The sequence below is a fragment of the Mus caroli genome, unplaced genomic scaffold (assembly GCF_978045245.1).
Source record: "Mus caroli unplaced genomic scaffold, Mus_caroli_1 scaffold_19, whole genome shotgun sequence".
Taxonomy (NCBI): domain Eukaryota; kingdom Metazoa; phylum Chordata; class Mammalia; order Rodentia; family Muridae; genus Mus; species Mus caroli.
In genome coordinates, this window is record NW_028227274.1 from 43,516,744 (window position 1) to 43,535,817 (window position 19,074).

Genomic DNA, 19,074 nt, shown 5'->3' on the forward strand with positions numbered 1-19,074 from the left:
GGGTAGGGTGGCTGTATTGGGTAGTGGGCACAGTTGCCAGAAGTTCTGTGAAATGGGTCAAGATTTTCTTTTAATTATAGTACGTCTGAAGGGCAGCAGATGCTAAACCCATGATAATCTCAATTATCTCTGGATCAAGTAGATGGTTCTAAGGCTTTATCTGTGGCTGAAGATCTTGATTAGAGTAGAGGAGGGATCCCAGAGGCTCCTGTTCCGCAATTGATAAGGATTCCTTCAGAAGCGAAGCACGGGTGGTGCTTGTGGAGTTCTTCTCAAGGCGGACTCGACTCTGCTTCCACATCAAATTCTCGTCTTCCATGGATAACATTTCAACCCTCAGAATACAAGCTCTCCTTTAACTCATGTAGCTACTTCTCTTGAGGCTCCGTGGAGCACCATTCCTCATTCCTGCATCTGTGGGTTGACTTCTCGGTATCGACAGAGGTGGGTGTTGCCTCTTACTAGCCACATAAGGCTGATATTTTTATTTCGTGTCATAAATGAGTAGGTTTAAGTTTAGAGAGTTTAAATACATTACCTACCCCAAGCCATCCAGCTCGGGAGTGGTCCAGCCATGTACTAGCTTCTCTGACACTAGAAATCGTGTTTCCTATGACTGACTCATCAGGAGATTTAGAGCAGTTAGTTGACACTTTAAAGTCGTGAACAAGAGCCGTCCACCTACAAACAGCTCCGCCCCTCATAAGCTATGGGATTTTTCATTTCAGTGTTTGACATGCATGCCTTTTGACGATTTCCTGCCTGTTTCCTCCATAAAATATTTCTTGTTAATAAATAGTCCTTTTCTCTTACAGATATTTACACAGAAGTTCAAAGTATAGTAAGTTAAATGCCGTCTTAGTATTCAGCAGCGTAAATAATAGAAATCTGGGTGATAGTAGGAGATAGAAGGAGAGAGGAGAAATGCCTAAGTCAACTGTAGCTGACTGTAACAAAACAAAACAACAACAACAACAAAACCCAAGGCATTCTTTTGTGCTGTCTAGTAACCTTGTACTTGTGACTGGAGATCAGAGCTTTATCATGTTTGGATGTAGGAGAGAGAATGCAGTATATACTGCAGAGAAATCTAGGGAAGTGGCTTTGTCTGTAGTGGGAAGAGACAGCAAAAAAAAATATGAGAGAGTGTTTAGCTCACCACTGCCCATAACAGAAGGCAGGTGATCCTGTGTCCTTCCCAGCCGTGGGAAACTTTTTTTTTAATTTTATTTTATTTTTAATTTATTTTTTACATTTCATATTCCATTCCCTGTCCCTCCCCATCAACCCTCTGTCTGCTCCACAGGCCACACCTCCTCCCCATCCCATCCACACCTCTAAACTCCCTGGGGCCTCCAGTCTCTTGAGAGTTAAGTGTATCATCTCTGAATGAACACAGACTTGGCAGTCCTCTACTGTATGTGTGTTGGGGCCTCATATCAGCTGGTGTATGCTGTCTGTTTAGTGGTTCAGTGTTTGGGAGGTCTCAGGGGTCCAGATTAATTCAGACTGCTGGTCCTCCTACAGGATCGCCTTTATCCTCAACTTCTTTCAGCTTTCCCCGAATTCAACAACAGGGGGTCACTGCTTCTGTCCATTGGTTGGGTGCAATGGCCCATGTTTCAGACTGGGATTTAGGAAGCAGGCACCCAAGACTCTCTGAATAAAGGGACCTCATTGAATACTTGTTTAAAGATTAACAAAGAATTATTATTTTAATTATTTTATTATTATTATTACTTTATCCTGTTGGCAATTGTTATAAAATGTAATTGAGGTTCTGCTTGGTAAGAAAATTTTAGCTATAAAGTGGACTTCTGTGTTTGAGTCCACATACGATTGCTTATAACAGCACCCATTACTTTCTAGACTTGACCATGTAGACTTTGGCAGAAAGTACCTGGATATCTGATGACCTTGTCCATGCTCATCCTTTTCTTTCCTTGTTTTAAATGGTTTTTCTTACTTTTTACTAGTAATTCATTCTGTTCACATACTCCCCACATTAGTAGTAATTAAGTTCACATAGTCACCTGTCACTCTTTTCTCTCCAGTCCTCAGTTTCCCTCCCTAAGTGCTTTTTAGCATTAATTTCAAGTCTTTTATCAGAAACATTTTATATACATGAAAAACAAATATATCTTTCCCCTTTAAGAAAACTGTACAAATACTATCAGATACATTGTTTCGAGAACTGCTTAGTACTTACTGTATCATTTTCTTTAATAGTTTTAAGACAAAATGTTTTGATCCTTTATTCACAGGCAATTATTATTCTGTTTCCGGGACATCCATAATTTCTTTAACCCATGCAGGTATTAAATTATTCAGATTATCTTAGCCTTTTGCAGATATAAAAACAGTGCTGTAACACATGGCCATGGGCAACTCCTGGCAGCATGTTGAGCATGCTGGCAAATACACACATGTAAGGGAGTTGGAAATGCACGGCCCACGAGGACCCAACCTGTTGAACTGCCCTCGTCAGGAGCTGGCAGGATTCACAGTGGCACTTGCAATGCATGCAAGTACTGTCAAGTGCTGCTCTTTCCTCTCCTCAGAAGTACACTATGCATGTCTACAACTCCTTTTCTTTTCCTGGCAGTGAAGATGGAACCTAGGAGCTTGTTATGCTGCAGGCAAGTGCTCTGCACTGAGTGATTCCCTAGGTCTCCTCCTCCTCTTCCTCCTCCTCCTCCTCCCCTCCTCCCCCTCCTCCTCTTCCTTCTTCCTTCTTCCTTCTTCTTCCTCTTCCTCTTCTTCCTCTTCTTCTTCTTCCTTCTCTTCTTCTTCTTCCTTCTCTTCTTCTTCTTCCCCTCCTTCTCCTTCTTATTACTACGACGACTACTACTACTATTATTATTAGAAACAGGATCTCCCTATATCAGGCTGGTTTTGACTCAAGTGTCTGCCTCCTTTGTAGCTATAATTACAGGCCTGTGTTACCAGGCCTGACTACTGTTTTTAAATCTAAATTTAAAAACAAAAAAGAAATGTTATTTGACTTCCCTTTTACAATTAAGGCTAAGCTTATTTATTTTAAACGGACTTAAGGGTCATTTTATTCCCATTCTGGATATTTGTGTCTCTTGTTGATTGTGTAGCTGATTTCTCTATAGGAACATCTCTAACCAGAAAGTCTATTGTGATAGAGATGGAAATACCCCCTGTCCCCATAATTTGTTGTTTATTTTTGTTTTGCTCATTTTATTTTGCTTTTGGCCTGGTTGGAAAAAAAAAAGTTAGTTCCATGGAGTGAAATGTATATGTGTTACTGTTCATTTGTTTCACGGCTCAGGCCTGGAGCATAGCCAGAAGGCCTTCATTTCCCTGAGCTTATGGAAGAATTCTGACCTGCTTCCTTTAATGTACTCTTGGGTTCACTTTCACAGCCAGATCTTTCATAGGCATGCAGTTTTCCTGGGGAGCTCAGATCTTAGTCCTGGGCCCAACTTTATTTTTGATGGCCACTGACTTGTCTACAAGTCACTTTACAACAACTTGTACTTTTCCCATTGATGGCCTAGCTTTTCAAGGCTGTGAAGCTCCCATGTACCAGATGTGTTTTGCAATTTCTGTCACTGACAGGTATATTAATAATTATGTTTAGTTGAGTATGGATACTTCTGTCTTGCTTATTATTTTCTTTCTCTTTCTTTCTTTCTTTCTTTCTTTCTTTCTTTCTTTCTTTCTTTCTTTCTTTCTTCCTTCCTTCCTTCCTTCCTTCCTTCCTTCCTTCTTTCCTTCCTTCCTTTCCCAAGACATGGTTTCTTTGTATAGCCCTGGCAGTCCTGGCACTCACTCTGTAGACCAGGCTGACCTTGAACTCAGATCTGCCTGCCTCTGCCTCCCGAGTGATTGGATTAAAGGTATATACTACCATGCCTGGCTACATTTCATGATTCCTTAATGACCATAAGTATTCAATGAGTATTTGCTTCTCTTAAGAATATCAGAATAAAAAAAGGAAGGTAGACCTGATCTGCTATCAGTCATTCTGGTGAACTTCCTGTGACCTACCTGGGAGTGGAAAAGAGATCACACTTATTACAGAGATTATGTAAAATTCAAATAGAATATTTCTGCAGTTAGACTTTAATGTTGACTCTGAGGGACTGTCATGTTTAGAATGCTTTTGTGTTCTCTAGAGATTATTGAGTGTACATTAATGCTTCTGTGAAGGTGGTAAATACCATTTTACAGTTTGTATACAGTTTGTAATTGACAGCCCACGGTCCTTGGCTTTCAGAATGTTACTCTTTGCTCCTCCCTTTGCAGACTCCTGTATTTCGCATCCCTGTATGGGCCTTACTTTTTACATCCTCCAAACTTGACCTTGAGAGCTGCCATGTCCTGCTCTCTTTACTTTCTTGTATTCTTCATCTCATCTAATAAACCACTTAAATACAAATGCCTCCCAAATTTATTTCCAGGTTCCAGGCTTTTCAATATGATTTGTATATCTTAATGTATTCTTGGCATCTGTACTTGGATATTAGTGGCCAAAATTGGGCTTTTATTTCTGTCTTCTGTGCTTTGCAGAGTTTAAGAAATATTCTCAGAAAGTGGCCTCACCGTTCATTCTTGGTTTTATTATTATTATTTTATTTGTTGTTGTTGGTTTGTTTGGTTGGTTTTTTGGTTTTTGTTGTGTTCTGTATTTTTCATGGTAGAAACTCAGTAACCATCTGTGAGTCCTGGTCTTTGTTTTATTATTCCCACATTCAGTACATCAGCAAATTCAAGCAATATTGCAATCACTATGCCCATCAAAGCATCTCCATGGCAACCCTTAGTCCAGGTTTTAAGGATACTCCAACCAGTCAAATTCAGAGGTGTTGTGTAACTTGCATCTTTCTGTATTTGTTCCCCACAGCAGGAGGATGAGGCTTGCAGGTCATATCCTGTTGTTTCTTCACCTAGAGGTCTTAGTGGGTTCCCATGTAGATGAATTAAATCCTGTCCCAGTGCCATTTCCCAAACAGACCTTCCGGTGGACTCCTGTTTGTCCCTTTAAACCCACCGGCCTTCACTCTGTCTCTTGGCCAGTTAACTTCAGCCACTCCAGCGTTCTTTATTTCTTTGAGCACACATGCTAAGGTGTTATAAAGCCACTGTCTTCACCTGTGCTCTTTACCCTGCCTAGGATGTCCTTTACATGATGGGCTGCTTTTCTTATTAGTTCCCTGCATTAAGTGGTGCTCCCCAAAGTCCTCCCTGATGGCCATATCTGTTGTAGTTTCTCATTTATCCTTCCCCCATCTCGAGATCTGTCCTGTTTGTTTCCTTCATTGTAACATCCAAAGGCTTAATTACTTTATTAAATTGCTTCAAGTCATCTTTTTGACAACTTTCTTTCCGGATCAAAATTATTTTCTGTGGGCACACTCTCACTGTGAATTCTACAACACAGGAAGTAGCACAGCCCTGGCATTTGGTGTTTGAATTTGGCATGGACTATTAAGTGAATGAATAAAAACAACACTATTTTTGTTCTGAGGAGGAGAACATACTTCTTCCTGACAATACTTCGATGCATACTATCAAGCCCAAAATAAGCTGAGTTATCTGACAATAAAAGGGAACTATGAATAGAATAGATAGATAATAAAAGGAAATGAAATAGAAATTTCCCCAGGGAAGTTACCAAAGAAGAAAATTATCTGGATCTCTTGTGTAATTTCAGAATAGCACATGTCAGTAGGATATGTTTGGTGTAAATCTGCAGAGTGTTTGAGGTAAACTTATGTCAGACATTTGGTATTCTCATCTTTCATGACTGTGCTTAAAGAATACTAGGACCATTACAGCAGTCAGGATAGTGACTACTGAGGTAGAGGTATCAAAGCAGCTGCTGCACTGAGCATCTGTTCACCTCTGATAGGTACATGGGGCCCCTGTGTCAAGTCTCAGAGACATAGATAGTGCAGTGAAGATGTGTTCAGATTTGGAGATGGTCTTGATAAGTGAGAGTTTGCTTCACGATGACTTTCTAGGCTACAAGACAGAATGCAGAAGACACAGAAGGAGCTGCAGGGAGAAGGTTTTGTAGTTTGCAATCACGGGAACTGTAAGGAAGGGCCATAAGCAATGAAGTTGGAGATGGATAAAACCATATGCACAATGCCTTGTCTGCTGATGTAGATTAGGCTTTACCATCCGGGAATGAAGGGCTTTTGATGATATTGTTTTTTTATAGTAATGGGATTATATAATATACGCTTTCAAGTGACTCTTAGATGATGGAGATTATGAACAAAAAGAGGCATCTGGTTGGAAGGTAAAGGATGAGATCACCCAGGGAGGGTCTATCTAGGAGAATTAAATATGGATCCTTGTGGCCTGGGGTTGGGGGAGGGGATGACACTGATGTCACTGAGAGCAACAGAAATGAAAAGAACAAAGCAGTGTAGGAGCCCAGGGAAGGGTTCATTTTTTTTTTTTTCCTGAAGTGGGGAGGAGGGGGGATGACAGAAAAGTAAGCTAAAGGTTAACACTGAAAACTGCTCTCCATAATGAAGCTAACTTAGTGGCCTTCACCAGAGTGGCTGATGTGCTGATGGCAGGGGAATCCTCCTGGAGTTGAAGGAGCCCTGAGAAAAGCAACGGCAGGGAGTGCAGACAGTTGGCCTTGGTTCCCTTTTGTGCCTTTGTAATGTTTTTGGTAAGTGGTAATGGTGTGAACTTATTCACATATTATTCCCCTAAGTGGGAAGGCACATGGGTACTAGGGAAAGTGGAGTTAGGTAGGACAATACCTTAGACACATGAAGCATGAGAAAAGCTAAGAGGAAAGGGTAAAGTGGGGGTGGGGTGAGAGTGTGTGTGGCCTTTTAAAGTCCCTTAAAATCCTTTGGAGTTGTGTGATTCTCAGCCCCTTTGGAGGTAGGTTTCAGTTTTACAGTCTGCCCTGCCACTCAGAAGCAAGTTGTAAAGAAAGTAGACCTTCTAAATATAAATATATTTTTGATTAAAAAAAATATGTGATGGTTTTCTATCTCCTTGATTCAAGGATCACATAAAAGAGGCAGTTTTGTCCTCAAATTAGTATTTTTTCAAAGTAGCAGTAAAGCAAGGGCCACTCTGGGTCACAGGAGAGAAGTAAGACATATAGAATAGCTAAGCAAGAACAGGGATCTGCTTGGCCTCCATGGAGGAGTCCGTCCCTCTAAAAGAGGGCACATAGGATGCAACCATGGGGAATCTTCCCTCGCCTACTCTGCAGCCCTGTCACCTGAGAAAGCAAATGTGCCCTTTTTGGTTGCTTTTACTCTTTAGCTTAGCTGGCTACTTAGCAGAAGGAAAAGAGAACCTCTTTCTCAGTGGGGAGCACTATTGGCATCAGGCAGATGGTTCTTCCTAGAACATGGGAGGGACTACAGCATCACAACAGGATGGGCACCCATGGTTTCCTGGACTCAGATGCCAGGAGCCCCCACAAGTCATCACAGGCAGCCAGAAAAGTGAATACATATTTCTAAGTGCTTTTGGTAGTTTAAGGACAGCCAAGGTCTGGTGTCTGTGCTCCCAGCCAAGGAAGCAAGGCACTCTTTTCTCAGTGGTGGTATGAGAGATGACAAAAATAAGAAAAGGTAGTCTTTATTAAGGAAGAATTGAATAAGATATAAAAACAATAGTAAGGAAACTAGAATAAATGATTCTGCCACATTTTTCTGTAGTTTCTTGTGATTTTTTTTTTCTTGAGACCTAGAATATGATTTGTCATGAGGATGCTCATGGGTCACTTGCATTCTAGGATGGAGCTGACTGCAGAGGCACCCTAAATAGAATTCATGCATGAGTTGAAACACTATCCCTTCCAGAGTGGAACAGTCTGTCATAAAGCCAAGTCCACACTGTGGTTATCCAGTAAGGTGGACTCCCAAGTTCCTATAGAGCAGGCTGTTTGTTTTCAGTTTTACAGAACGGAAGCCCCACCCTCCTCAGATACCATTGCCCTCTTCTATAACTAGTATCCCTAGCTAGACTTTGCACACTGTAAGCGTTAGGCGGCCCGGTTGCTAAGCATCCCCTGTTGTGTCTTTTGCGATCTGCACTAACACCTGTGGAGCATTCATGCCATACTGAAGCTGCTTTTCTACTTTATTTTTTCAGTTATTCATGGTGGACAATGGAGCAGATGACTGGAGAATAGCCATGACTTATGAGCGTATTTTCTTCATCTGCTTGGAAATACTGGTGTGTGCTATCCATCCCATACCTGGGAATTACACGTTCACATGGACAGCCCGGCTTGCCTTCTCCTATGCCCCCTCCACAACCACCGCAGATGTGGATATTATTTTATCTATACCAATGTTCTTAAGGCTCTATCTGATTGCCAGAGTCATGCTATTACATAGCAAACTTTTCACCGATGCCTCGTCTAGAAGCATTGGGGCACTTAATAAGATAAACTTCAATACGCGTTTTGTTATGAAGACTTTAATGACTATCTGCCCAGGAACTGTGCTCTTGGTTTTTAGTATCTCATTATGGATAATTGCCGCATGGACTGTCCGAGCTTGTGAAAGGTAAGTTTCTTTCTTTTCCTGAGAAAATAATTTGCCATATAGACTCTTGAGAAGTGAGAGAAAGAACAGGATGCGCCCGAGGTTTGAAAGTTTTACTGTCTTTTTACATAACAGCCACAAGGCTTTCTCAAACTTTTCCTGCATAAAGTTAATGCATGAGTGGTTATGCATTCTGCTTTCTGACTTGATCCAGTTTTTCCATAGAGGGTTGTCTTTGTAATCTATCAAGATTCAGAGACCGGAACATTTTGTGGTGACTCTGTGTTGAAATGTGTTATCATTAAACTACTTCTGGTTTAAGTATTTGATGATTGTTGAAGCATGAAGCCTTAGAAAAGTGTTGATGCAACCTGTTTGAACTCCAGGAGAGCTGATAATGTGCTTTGTTAACTGTAGCCCCAATGTGTACCACTGTGTACATGATTGCCTGTTGACGACTTGATGGGTTCATGAATTGGTTTCTATCGAACAGTCAAGGACGAATAGGAAGAGATAGTTTGTGTTTCTTGTCTGAGAAGCTCTGGTGTTTTAGGGGTGCACACATGTTCTTGGGGGTTCAGAGGCTACTCACAGAGTCTGAATCAATCAATTCTGTCATCAACAATATTCACTTCGGATAACAAAATAAACAAAGTACATTTATGAATGGCCCATAGAAAGAGCTATTTAACAATGAATGGTGACTATGGCTATATGACTCTAGGTAGGACAATTGAAGGTGAAATTAGCACATGAGAGATAGGACTGGGTCCGAGCTCTTTCTCTTGCACAGAAACAAAACTTTACAACTTCACCATCCACAATGTGACCGGATAAACCTTGTTTTAGAGCTCTTCCCACCTCTGCTCTGGAATGAATAGTCCTTTATTTCCTAATGGTTTTTGTTGTTGTTTTGTTTTTTGTTGTTGTTGTTTTTTTTTTTTTTTTGCTTGTTTAGGTTTTTGTTTGTTTGGTTTTTTTGTTTGTTTTTGACTCAGTTTTGTGTTATGTGTTCTTACCATAGAATCCTCTCGAAACCCTCCTCATTCTATAAACCTCCCTCTTTCTCTTTAGACTATTAAGCATTCCTACATTTCCCCCCTTGAACTGTATGTAGCTTTCACAACCTTTCTTTCCGGCCACTGTCATGTTAGGGAAGGGTTCTTTGCCATGTATGTGTGGGTTGTATATGTGCACATGTGTGTATGCATGCATGCCTGTGTATGTGTATGTGTATGTATATACATGTATGCATGTATATATGTGTATATGTGTGCATGTGTATGTATATACATGTATGCATGTTTTATGTATGTATGTGTGTATATATGTGCATGTATTATGTATGTGTGTGTGTGTGTATATACATGTATATGTGTGTGTTGGGGGGTGCCCTTTTTTCTATTATCTTACTTATTCCCTTATTTATTGGCTGTGACTGATTCCATTTTGTGATGATCTCTAAGAAAACACAGTGTATGAAAGAATGACCTTGACAACTCGGCAGTCCGTAGTCTCACATGTTGTTATGAATAGTATGGCTGGATATAAAAATTCCAAATTGGAATGCCATTCCTCAGAGCAGTGAAGAATTTCATTTCTCTTTGTGTTCAAAATTCCACCATATGGTTCCATCCTCATGTTAATCTTTTGTTATCTTCCTGAAAGCCTCAGGGATGGGCGTACCTATTCCGATTCTAAGGATTAAACCAATATTTCTTCCCAGCATCATGACTTAGGAGGGTAAAGGCATCCTTAGTAATATTTGCAGAGGTTTGGGTGGTCTCTAGTGTGACTGGTTCTAAAGACTGATTTTAGTCACCTCCAAACTGTTCACCTGCCTTGCATTTTCTTTTTTAAAATAGTTCATATCACAGTTTTTACCCCAGATATAGAAACTCCGAGGCAAGCAATGGCAGCTGACAGCAGCCCAAAAGATACGTGTTTTGTCATGCTTGGATTGTTAGATGATAGCCATTCCTGCCTTCATCAACAGACAACGAGATGAGAAAGTGTCCAGTACACGAGGTACATGAGTCTTCAGCCAGTAGTAACAGAAAGGAATCAACAGATCCATGCTTTTGTGGGAAAGAGACAGATGCTCAGGATTGCAGCCACAAGACTGAGTCACAGTTTGCATTTAGCGCGTGGGTGACCTCAGGCCAGGCACATTACTTCTTCTTGCTCACATGTCTTCATTTGCAAGCTAAATGGTTTGATTAGCCATTATCTAGCTTAACACTTTATAATTACACAAATGTGAAAAGAAATAAAATCATCACCCAACATCTTGATAGATTTTCTACATTAGATATTTTTTTTTCCTTCAAATTTTGCTTTTTGCTTTGGAAAAATCTCCAGATTGTGACTTTAAGGTGCAAAAATATGTATGTTTTGGGATTGGACTGCACAACACTGCACTTTGATTGGTTTTGATTTTCTGTAATGGTCTGTCTGTTGGAAAGAGAAGTTTCCTGGATGATGGGTGATGACCTCTTTTATCTGTGGGTATGAAGACAAATATTTAGAATGAGGTTAAGGATTATTCTGATTTAGTTGTAGGTGGCAGCTGTAGGTTTTTCCTTAAATTGTGTCTCCCATGACTGTCAGAAGCTACACCTATAAAGGCTCATCAGCATGGCTCCCTAAACTTGAGCTTGACAAGACAGCAATCGACATTCCATTGTGCACGGGAAACGCCAGGAGCAGAAACACTATCCAAAGAACTACAGATAACTAAGGAATGCTGAGAGCAGGAGAAAGTCTTCCCCAGGGAAAAACCCGACAGTTGGTTACCAGATAACACTGGCTACTCCTGAAAACATACTGTCAAGTACTATTATCCAGACTGATCAGATTGTATTTAGGAAGGCTTATGTGTATATAGATATTCATGAATCAGCAATTAATGAAAAAAGATGCCAGGGATTTGAAAAAGAGTAGCGAGGGGTGTATGGGAGAATTTGGAGGGAGGAAAGAGAAAAAGGCTAAATTATATAATTGTATTCTGATCTCAAAAATATGCAAAGATAAATAAATTATTTCACAAAGTTCCTTTTTATTTTTTATTGGATATTTTATTTAATTGCATTTTAAATGTCATCCCCTTTCCTCGTGTCCCCCCTAGAAACCCTCTATCCCATACCCCCCCACACCCAGCTTCTATGAGGGTGCTTCCCCACTCACCCATCCATTCCCACCTCACTGCCCTGTCATTCCCCTACACTGGGGCATTGAGTCTTCACAGGACCAAGGGCCTCTCCTCCCATTGATGTCCTACAAGCCCATCCTCTGCTACATATGCAGGTGGAGCCACAGGTCCCTCCATGTGTACTCTTTGGTTGGTAGTTTAGTCCCTGGGAGCTCTGGGTGGTCTGGTTGGTTGGTATTGTTCTTTCTATGAGGTTGCACATCCCTTCAGCTCCTTCAGTCTTTTCTCTAACTCCTCCATTGGGGATTCTGTGTTCAGTCCAATGGTTGGCTGCAAGCATAGCCTCTGTATTTGTCAGGCTCTGGCAGAGACTCTCAGGGGACAGCTATATCAGGCTCCTGTCAGCAAGTACTTCTTGGCATCCTCAATGGTGTCTGGGTTTGGTGTTTGTATATGAGATGGATCCCCAGGTGGGACAGTCTCTGGATAGCCTTTCCTTCAGTCTCTGCTCCACATTTTGTCTCTGTATTTCCTCTGGTGAGTATTTTGTTCCCCCTTCTAAGAAGGACTGAAGCATCTACACTTTGATCTTCCTTCTTCTTGAGCTTCATGTGGTCTGTGAATTGTATCTTGGGTATTCCGAGCTTTTGGGCTAATATCCACTTATCAGTGAGCGAGTGCATACTATTTGTGTTCTTTTGTGACTGGGTTACCTCACTCAGGTTTCTGTTTTAAATGTTTGGGCCCAAGCCTGCCTTTCTTTCTCCTTGAGGTTGGTTTGTCTTCCTCTTCCCCTTGTTCCCTCTCTTCTTCCCTCCCTCCTTCTTCACTCTCTTCCTAACTTCCTTCCTTCCCATCCATCTTTCTTTTCTTTTATAAGTGTATATTGTTTCATATAAGCAGAACTATCTTATTTGTTTGATGTGAATGAACCACACAGTTTTATTGTTGGCCCATCTAAGTAGTCTCAATACATTCAAGGGAAAGATTCATATCTAATAGAAATTCTCTTTTTACTTAGCTATAAGAATTCCAGGAATATTTGGAGACTGAAGTTATGGCTTCTCTGTTAAGTGTACTATGCACCGAAGTTGCAGAGAACCTGAGTTTGGTTCTTAGCCACCATCTGTAATTCAGGCTCCAGAGCATCTAAAGTCTTCTTCTGGTCTCTGTGGGTACCTGCACTCATCCACTCACAGATAACCACATATACACATAAGCATCGGATGTCTTCTTCTGGCATCTGTTGACACTGGCACTCGTCCATACACAGACAACCACATATACACATAATTCAAAATAAAAGGTGTTATTATAGGAAGCCTTTGACAAATGAATGGGGCTAGTGCTGCACCACACCAGGAAACTAGGATCTTTTAAAAGACAAAGCTAAAATTACTTTTTTAGAAGTTTGAGAACATCAGGTGGTTTTCTGTAGAAGGTTTTATTGCAAACTTATTCCTCTTCTACTAAGTACAGGGTTTCTAGCAGTTTCTTTAAAGTGTTCTCTATTGATTGGAAAGACATCCTATAGAAGACATCTATTTTTCAATCCCTGGCATATCATTTCCACAACATTTATTTGCCTGTGAGTATATGTGAATATGTATATATAGTACTATACACTTTGCATGCTATAGATAGGTGTGTAATATAGATAGTATGTATATATCAGTGGTTCCCAACCTTCCTAATACTGAGACCCTTTCATACAGCTTTTTATGTTGTGGTAACCCCCAACCACAAATTTATTTTTGTTGCTTCATAAGGGTAATTTCGAATGAACTGTTTTGAATATTGACTTTTGAACTGTTAGGAATGTAAATATCTGATATGCAGGATATCTGTTATGTGACTTCCATGAAAGGATCACTCAGCTATGCAGGTTTGGGACTGTTGGTGTATATAATATATAATTTTATGGTTATAAAATTATGTTGTATATTTTTTATCTGTATGTAGTTGTTTATTCATATATTTATTGAGTCATTATTTATTTGGTGAGTGATAGGGAGAAACAGAGAAGGCAGGACTCTACCATTATTTCAGTGTGTGTCCATTGGTTAGTAAGCATTTACCCTTGGCTAAGCGAGAGATACCACACTCTGGCGCTGCTGTAGGCTTGTGTCCAAGTGTCCATCTGTTCTGAAGCAAGCCAGGAAGTGTGATAGTATACTGGTGAGTGATCTTCCATTCAGAATGGCTCAGGTCCTGACAGCTCATCAAGATACATCTAAGGGAAACTTTTGGGTGCTTAGGTGACACAGAAGAAACTAGAATAGCTTAAGTCCCTGGACTTTGGGAGTTCCCCAGTCCTTATTTGTACCTCCATAGACTTCTAGTTTTATAGAGATAGCCTACTCTATGGTCAAGTTGGCACGTGTCAAGAGATAGTGTTCCTAATTGGCAAGCCTATATATGGGGGTTAGTGCTAGCTACATCATACCAGGAAACTCATCTTTTGTTCATTTTTTGTTTTTTTATTGTTTTATTATTATTTATTATCACCACCACAGTTTGAAGAATAATTAGAATGTAATAGTGCACCAGGAATCCTAAGAGGGAAAGTGAAATCTTGTTTGGCTGCAACTTCTGGGGCACATTCTTGGTATATGTTAATTAACACTGAAGTTTGACAGACTGAGATGGCTTGCAGCCTTTTGCAGTTTAAGAGGTAATAAAATGGAATATTCCTGCATTCAATATATTCTCTTTAGACCAAAGTTTGGTAATTTGGAAGAGAGGGCCAAATTGAGGGTAGGGAAAAGAGCTAGGGACTCTGGTGCCAGTAGTCCCAAGCAAAAGCCACACTGCAATACTGTAATAAATTGGAGGAGTTGGGAGTTTTTCAGCCATTAGGGAAAGGGTCATGTATTTAGGATATCAATACCAAATAACTTCATGTTCAGGTTTATTCCATTGGCTTTATCTATAAACATATTTAAGTTAATTAACTCATATGCATTAGTTGAGTGGGAAATCTTTAGTAAAATAAATGTGAAGTGGTTTCATTGTGAAAGGGGTATCGTTAAAAAAGGGAGGAGTGAGCTTGGGGGTGGTATCTTCTGGAAATGCATTGGAAGTGGGTTGACTAGGTTCGCATACTAAAGTTCAACACTTAATCATTGATGTGGTATTTGCTTTTCTAGTTATCAAACACAATCCGAGAATGAGAGATTTCCATTTCAATATGTTCACTATGTTAATAATTATGTTATAATATTGCCCAATGGAGTATTTATTTATATTCCTATCTGTGAGCAACAATTTTGCTAATATCCCTTTACAATACATTTTCAAAACTTTTGTTTGTAATCAAATGAATTCTGGAGTATATCTGAATCTGTATTCTTAAATGGCATCTGGTGGAATATTACCGGTAAACCATACTCAAAAATAAAATGGCACAGTGTAATGTTTACATAAGTCGCTGTCTTCTGATATCAGAAGTATATTGAATGGGTTTTTTGGGGAATCTCCTATCAAATAGAATACCTTCTGGTCCAGAGACACAACCTAGTAGAATTTCCTGAAGTAAAAGAACACAATGTTTTATGATTCGATAGTCCATCCTTTTAGCCCTAAATCAAAGATAGCATATGGGATTCCACTCTCTGAGGATTATGGGCTCGGAATCATGTTCATTTATGTATGAGAATGAGAATCGTATTCAGGAGAACCCCAAAAGTTATTGTTATTAATTCATGGACATCAATTTCATATTGCACTGATAACCCTTTCCTGACTGCATTAATCTGTACTTTCAAGACTGCTCCTTGCTTGCCCTTTGTAGAGCATGCTTTAACATAATACCACTGGTTGGCTTCAGTGTATAATGACTGCATTTGGTGTGTAGACGTGGCCGGCTCTAGTCTCCACTTGGCTTTTTTTTTTTCAAAGAGGTTTGAATTTTCTCTTTTCATGTGATATATGCCAACTTTTGGAGGATGAAGGACAAAGGGCATGTGGATGTCTCAGCTGTTGTATTATGGTTTATATTGTTAATATTGGATTTCATGCAGGAGGATATAATAGAGTTCTACATTTTACAATGTTAGCTCATTTACCCAGTCTGCTAGCTAAGATTTTATTTTATATTTTCAGAAGACTCACTCAGAGGGTTGGTTTCTTCTAAACCCTGCCCTTTAGGGATGCCCGCTTCTATCTGATTTGGTTAAATTTGAGACATAGAATTTATGATGGAATTTCTTTAATATTTGAAAAAGTGTCATTAACTCTGTGTTGCGATGCTAAGCAAACATGCCACAGGCAGGGTTTATTACAGATTCCTGGAGGATTACATTATTTTCACCTCTCCAACTTTCAGCTGTTGCTAAGTCAACACCAAGCATTTCATCAATGGATTTGTAATCTGTGACTGATGGTAATTTAATACTTTGTAAACGTATACTTCCAGGGTCTGATTCACACAATACAGATATAGCATTTTCACGCTCTTGAATGAGTCACAGCTTTAAAATGTCCCTTTCAAGTTAGAAAAGTCTGCACTTTAGAAGTTGAGCATGCACTCAGCAACTTGCAAAGCCTTGGTGCTTACTGTTATAGTCCCAAATAAATGAGTCAAGCTCTGTTGTCTCTTCATTCCTATATAGATCTATTTGAGGGAGGGTCTACCTCCAAGTGAACAACCAAGAGTAATATTTGGAGCAGATGGCTTTGATATTCTTGTCTCAAGAATGAGAGTTGAAAACTATATGCAGTGGTTTTTAGAGCAAGACAACTGAAAAATCGAATGGTATAGGCATCCGACCATGGCGGGCAACCTGATGTCATAGTCAGTTCATAGAAACCTTCTCCCCCACCCCCTCCCAGCTGTGCTCAAGTCCAGATCTTCTGAAGTGTGAGCTCTGTCTACTTCCCAGCTTTGAGAAATCCCCAAGGTTATCAAAGTACAGTGTTTGTGTAAAGTGTATATATGAAGGCTTGGTCAGAGAACTCACATAGTTCAGCTTCACTGGACCATTTTTGTTTTTTGGGGTTTTTTTTGTCTGTTTGTTTGTTTGTTTTTAAGAAAATGAATACCTTTCTTTAATTCAGGGTTGGATAATGGAGCATGGGGACAGTGTTTATTATTTGCCCACAGATTTTCTATACTGAATTTCTGGGGTTTTGTTGTTATTCTGTGTTTTTAGGTACTGGGTATCAGTCTCAAGTTTTTGTGGTCTAAGTGATGTCTTTACCTGTACCCATGCATTTTATTCTTTTATTTTTAATGCTTCTATGCTGCAAAATGGTATTAAACTAGAGGAGGAAAACTTTAAAACAAAAACAGTTCCTTTCTATGCAATAAAATGTACACTTTTGGGGCACACACCAAATTTAGACAAATCTGCCTCATATTGTAACAGTCAACCTTTAAAACCTTAATACATGTTAACAAACTTGCTCACTGTTAGGTAGAGAATGAGGCCTTGCTGTTCTATCCCAGAGCTGGTGTTAGTTAATAAAGCACCTACTGGGTGACCAGAGGTCTGCTTGGCTCTGAGACACAAACTGCTTCTCCACAGTTTGTGTGCCTGGCAGGATAGAATCTAGTTCATGAACATCTGAGATCCAGGAAGGGCAACAATAGTCCTTGAACTTTCCCACCTTGCCAGTGACAACTCTTCTTCACCCCGGCTCAAAAACACCCATGGATTAATAGATACCATTACCATTGCCAGATTCCCAGGGATGCTGGAAAAAGCCAGTAATGAGATACGGAAATTTAGTGTGGTGTTGAAGTCACAGGCACTTTGATCTCCCAGCCATTATTTGATGCTTAGTGAAAAGTACGGAATAATAGAAAATAAAACTTAATTGTCAAGAGTTCCAGAACAAGTTTTGGCTAAAGTATATACAAATGAGTATTGTATAATGCTCATTTAAAAAACAATTTTAATGACGAATAATTCATGTATAATAAAATCTAACAGATTTTTAGATGGTTTAGTGCTGTGGGTCAGGGCAGTCACACCACAATACAGTCTATAGAGACAGATTTGCCTTTCTGAAGCATTTATATTCCCTACAGGTTTCTCTGTTGACTGTGGGTCAAAACTGTATTAGAATGAAGTTTGTTCAATTTTTTCCCTCATCATTATTATTTACCAACACAACATCACTGTTCACATGCATTTGTTGTGCATTATGTGTTTAGATCCACCTAGCGATAATTTAAAATATACAGGTTGCATAGGTGATATGCTAATACTATGACTTTTTATGTAAAGGGCCATTGAGCATCCAAGGACTATGGGTATCTGCAGGCTCAAATTCCCATAGACACCAGGGATGACTGTATCATTTCTTTTTTTTTTAATTAGGTATTTTCCTCATTTACATTTCCAATGCTATTCCAAAAGTCCCCCATACCCTCCCCCCTAATCCCCTACCCACCCATTCCCACTTCTTGGCCCTGGCGTTCTCCTGTACTGGAGCATATAAAGTTTGCAAGTCCAATGGGCCTCTCTTTCCAGTGATGGCCGACTAGGCCATCTTTTGACTGTATCATTTCTTACAGCTGGCTTCCTTTATTTAGCTTAAACATAATACTGTTTCTCTTGTAGCATGTCTTACAGTGTGCTCCTTTATATTGGTGAACAGTGTTCTAAGAACATTTCATCCAACTGCTCATCAGTTGATGCATATTTAGATGCTTTACTGGTTTGGGTATTATAAGTAGGGTTCTGTGAATATTTGTATGAAAGTCTCTGAGTAAACATGTACCCCCCAACCAGGTCAATATCTAAATGTGTAACATTTTATATTCCTGTAGCAGTGAACACTGTATGAGAGTATATGAGGTTTCTAGATTCATGTTGCTCTCTAACAATATTGTTAGTCATATGAATGACATATGAATGCCAATATTTTATGGGTATGTAGATGCACTTTCATATTAACTTGTATATCTGGATACAGATAAATAGCATTGACAGCAATGTATATGCCCACTACATACATAGAGGATTATAAATGAAAGTACACATAATAAATTATATACATTTACTTACATTATATGACCACCATTCTAAAAAAAAAGAAAGTGGCATGATATTATGTTTATAATTTGTAGCCTTCTCATGAGTAATGATTTTGAACACCCTTTAGTGAACAGTAGCTATTTGTAAATTTTGGGAAAATAGCTATTCATTTTGCCTTTTGGTTTTTAAGAGATTCCCTGTCTTATTAAATTCAAGAGTTCTTTATGTAGTTTAGCTATCAGTCTTTCATCAAAAACTTGGTTTGTACATATTGCTGTGATTTATTTTTTAATTTCTCTTCTTGCTGCTTTGTACATATGTCAAAGCCATCCAGACTTTCTTTTTCCTGAATCAGTTTTGCCTTCACTCCTGAGACAATATAGGAAAAGAAATTCAGAGGCATCTTTGGAGAAGCCCACTCTTT

At 39.5% G+C, this 19,074-nt stretch overlaps 1 protein-coding gene across 1 annotated transcript in view; it reads left to right on the top strand.

Annotated features, from left to right (window-relative positions):
- The window catches only part of Kcnn2 (potassium calcium-activated channel subfamily N member 2), a 126,979-nt gene that overhangs the window by 25,835 nt on the left and 82,070 nt on the right, over nt 1-19,074 (top strand). The window contains exon 4 of the mRNA XM_021150280.3: nt 8,116-8,534. Coding sequence (XP_021005939.1) covers nt 8,116-8,534 — 419 coding nt within the window. The remainder of the gene's footprint in view (nt 1-8,115; nt 8,535-19,074) is intronic.